Source organism: Prunus dulcis, chromosome 5 (genome assembly GCF_902201215.1).
Source record: "Prunus dulcis chromosome 5, ALMONDv2, whole genome shotgun sequence".
Taxonomy (NCBI): domain Eukaryota; kingdom Viridiplantae; phylum Streptophyta; class Magnoliopsida; order Rosales; family Rosaceae; genus Prunus; species Prunus dulcis.
Window position 1 is genome coordinate 17,424,815 of NC_047654.1, and position 4,063 is coordinate 17,428,877.

Genomic DNA, 4,063 nt, shown 5'->3' on the forward strand with positions numbered 1-4,063 from the left:
TCAAATGACCGATGCATGGCTAACATAGCGATTTAGCTAGTAACCCTTCATCAGAACCATGTGGTGCATGTACGAGCTATATATATATCTATCTAGTTCTAGTACATATATACACACATATATATATATATATATATATATATATATATACTAGGTCAGAATGAGAGAAGTAAATTAGCTAATGTCTTGAATGCACATACGTGACGGCATTCTTCCTTGCTTGAAGTTAAACGCGGTTTTTTTGTTGTCGAGAATCTTCATTGAAGAAAAAGAAAAGAAGAACAAGCTAAAAGCTACAAACATGCATGTGAAAGATGAAAAATCCAGCTTCTTTTTGAGTGAGAAGTTGAAGGTCTGATTCATTACCAAATCCTCCAAAAGCAATGACTAATGAAGAGGGTTATGTGAACGTAAAGATCGAATTGTTAACCAACCTAACCTAATGCCCAAGACTGTAAAATAGTCTTGATTCAACCTTTTCTTCATGCTGCGTTTTTACTTTTCTATTAATATCAAACAATAGCTACATATAGTGGAAGATTTTTTTTCAAATGTACACCCCTCCAATTCAAACATAAATTATGAAGATCTTTCAATATGTAGAAGATTTTTATTTAAGGGCACATATTATTGTTAAGAGTATCTTACATCGAAATTTTTTGCACATATTTAAGAATTTAAAAGATATCGGAAATCTCTACAATTATAAAGATGTTTGACTGCTTTGTGCCATTGTCTTCAAAGTAACGAATTATTTCCGCGAAAAAAGGATTAACCATGAAAAGAAAAGGAAAAGGAACCATACATGAATGTGAGTGAGGACTTACCGAACATCTCAAAACAAAAGGAGAAAATCGACACCTTAAAATCTAACAGTCAAACGGTCAACTCTATTCATCTCTACCAACTCTAACTAGCTTATATATTTTGCAGCTGTGGGCTGAGACACCATGCATACAAAAATAAAGATATAATTTTCTCTTTGGAAAAGGAATTATAAGTTTTTCATAATTAATTTGCTATTACTAGTGATGATGCTCTTACTGTAATTAAAGACCTGGGCATGCGATAATAGTATATAAGTAATCATGACCGTGAGAATCAATGAATATGATTATTATATAGAGTTTGCTAATTGCTAGACATTTTATCATTTTCTCTCTTTAGTATTTAATAACGACAATGAGGAATTCAATTGTCGTTGGCATTCGAAATCGACAATCTTTTGAATCTCAGTGATGAAAATCTTGAGCATACGTATAATGTATGGGATCCTTCTCCTTCCTTAGGATATTTACGTTGACCTTTTCGAAATGGTGGTCCAATTCCTTCCTTGTTGCTATAAATATAAATGGTTTCAATGAAATATCACTCTTGGCATTCTCACAAGGAAAGGAAGACATGTGTCCTATCAATTTCCTCAAAACCTCACCTCTGAATCTACCATTCAACTCGCACGTACGCCTACCAGTGACTCAGTGAGAGTGAGACTTGTCAAGATTCTATAGTTGAATTGAATCCACCCACAATTTATATTCATGGAATATGCATATCAAATCAAAAACTGAATAACTATCTATATACGCAAAGAATATACGTATAATACAGTTTGAGTTCATTATCCTTAACCCTGAACTAACCCAAATGCTACACTAAATAATAATCTCAAAGTTATTTTGTGTTTTTGACTATTATTACTCAATTTTAAAGAAAATTAGAAATATCCTATTGGCAACAATCTATTACTAGCATTTGTGAGTTTAACACTTTTTAGGTTTTTGTCAGAGAAAAAAAAGAGTCATTTATGGTTTGAAATATTTTTACTCACCACTTCAACTCAATATGTACCATCATCACTCTTTTCAACACTTGACACATGTCAATGGGCCTAATTATAGTTAACTCTTTGCTTTGTATTTGTGGAATCATGTTATACTCATTGACACCTTTCAAGTATTGAAAACCGTGGATTAAAGTGGCGAGCAAGAATACTCAACATTTGGTTTTATTTTTCAATTGAACTAATTAATAATGCAACTACATTTTATTTTATTTTAATTTTGTTTAGGTCAATGCAACTACATTTAAGCCCTCAAATTTTTTTAAAATTGACATGAAGGCCCTTTTGGACATTTGGAAGTGTGTGTCCAACACATTTTCTTGATTCGGTCTCCCATGTACCATTAATGGCTACTCAAAACTGGGGGTATTGCATGGGGAAAGCATAAAGGTTTTTACATTTTGAAGTAGCTGGCTGTCCACAGAATCCTACTTAACCATTTATAATAGAAAGGAAAAGGCCAAAAATAAAATAAAACAATAGAAATTAAGGTTGGCATAGTACCGGACAAATCAAACCAAACCAAACCAAACCCTCGACAGATGACATGCAGTAATTTCACAACTGTAAGTCAAGCGCAGTTGGAAAATTTCTGTTATATTGCTCTACCCCTCACTTGGGCACCTTGAGCTGCCTTCTCTCTCTCTCTCCCTCTCTCTCTCTCTCTCTTGCTGTTAGAAGAAGAAGTTGAATATCAGAAAGAAGAATGAGGAAACCTTGCTGTGAGAAGAAAAAGACGAACAAAGGAGCATGGTCCAAGCAAGAAGATGAGAAGCTCAGTCAGTATATTCAAAAACACGGCGAAGGTAGCTGGCGCTCCATACCACTGGCTGCAGGTATATATACATAATTACAAATAAAAACTCACTCTAATTTTGAACTTGTTATTGCTTGAAAAATATTTACATTACATTAATTATTATAAGCTCTTAATAAAACTTGTTTTAAAATTAATTAATGGTGCAGGCTTGCATCGGTGTGGAAAGAGTTGCAGACTGAGATGGGTAAATTATCTAAGGCCAGACTTGAAACGTGGCAACTTTGGTGAGGATGAAGAGGACCTCATTATCAAGCTCCATGCCCTTCTTGGAAACAGGTACTGCGCGCAGGGCATCTTTTGTATACCATATATAGTAGCTTTTCTGAAAATTCCGGGAGCAAACATACATAAAAGGAGAATATTTTTATTATATGATGAAAATCAGAGGAGAAATTATTATTATTTTCTGTTTAATTTGGAACTTATGCATTTGCTGGAATCTGAATGAAATATTATTAATTGCACCATGGCATGGCATGTAAGGAACCAAATTCGTAATGCATGCGCCCCTGTTTCTGTTTGCATAAATAATACCTAATTAATTAAGTTGCTTAATTTATGACTAATTAATAAGTACTAATTATATAGGTGGTCATTAATTGCTGGAAGATTGCCCGGACGGACTGACAATGAAGTGAAGAATTACTGGAACACTCATCTAAAGAGAAAACTAATACAGATGGGAGTAGACCCAAATAACCATCGGATAGGGCACAATTTTGGCCACACTAAATCATTTGGCTCCAGGATTAATACAAATGATCAGCCAAGTGTAAATTCTCACTCTGATGATCCATTGTTAGATTCTACAAGTGAACCCGAAAGCAACGCAGGCTGCAGTGTTTTGCCCGACCTCAATCTTGATCTCACTATAGGCCTTCCAATTTCATTGGGATATTGATATTAGTCAAACATTTTGTACAAGGCTTGGTTATGATTCTATTATTTTCTGCCACGCATTGCTGGGAAAGAATATTGTCATAGCTGAGGGCTAGAGACAAGGTGAAATTAATAGTTAAAATAGATAGCTTCGTCATGCTAGTATGTTTTTCTTCTTTATTTTTCACTAATTAGTTTATTCAAATAGGTTGAGCTTGTGCAGTAAAATCTTCGAATTTTAATCTTCTAATCGTATAATGTGCATTTTGATAAAAGAGTGCATTGCAGGTAAGGTAGATGTTTTTTTATACACTTCAGGTAGCAAGTAGATAAGGAAGAAACTGCGATATATGGACCAGAATGTTCCTCCCCTTTGAAGTTAGTTTATGATGCGAAACTGTTAAGGGGAGAGAGAGAGAGAGAGAGAGAGAGAGAGAGAGAGAGAGAGAGAGAGAGAGAGTGATGGAAATCTAAGTTAAGATTCTATATATCTGAAGAAAAATACAAATTTTATAGAGTTTTTT

The 4,063-nt window shown here is 34.2% G+C and overlaps 1 protein-coding gene across 1 annotated transcript; it reads left to right on the plus strand.

Annotated features, from left to right (window-relative positions):
* Positions 1–2,546: 2,546 nt before the first annotated feature.
* LOC117628485 (myb-related protein 308-like) lies at positions 2,547–3,691 on the plus strand. Its single transcript, XM_034360957.1, has 3 exons — positions 2,547–2,676; positions 2,807–2,936; positions 3,249–3,691. Exons 1-3 carry the CDS (start codon positions 2,547–2,549, stop codon positions 3,559–3,561), a joined length of 573 nt encoding a protein of 190 aa, XP_034216848.1. The 3' UTR covers positions 3,562–3,691.
* Positions 3,692–4,063: the final 372 nt, after the last annotated feature.

Bases quoted from the DNA above. Each gene is read 5' to 3' on its own strand.
- LOC117628485 (XM_034360957.1), top strand. From the start codon at position 2,547: ATGAGGAAACCTTGCTGTGAGAAGAAAAAGACGAACAAAGGAGCATGG. The intron at 2,677-2,806 runs GTATATATACAT...TTAATGGTGCAG, and splicing joins CTCCATACCACTGGCTGCAG to GCTTGCATCGGTGTGGAAAG. The intron at 2,937-3,248 runs GTACTGCGCGCA...CTAATTATATAG, and splicing joins CATGCCCTTCTTGGAAACAG to GTGGTCATTAATTGCTGGAA.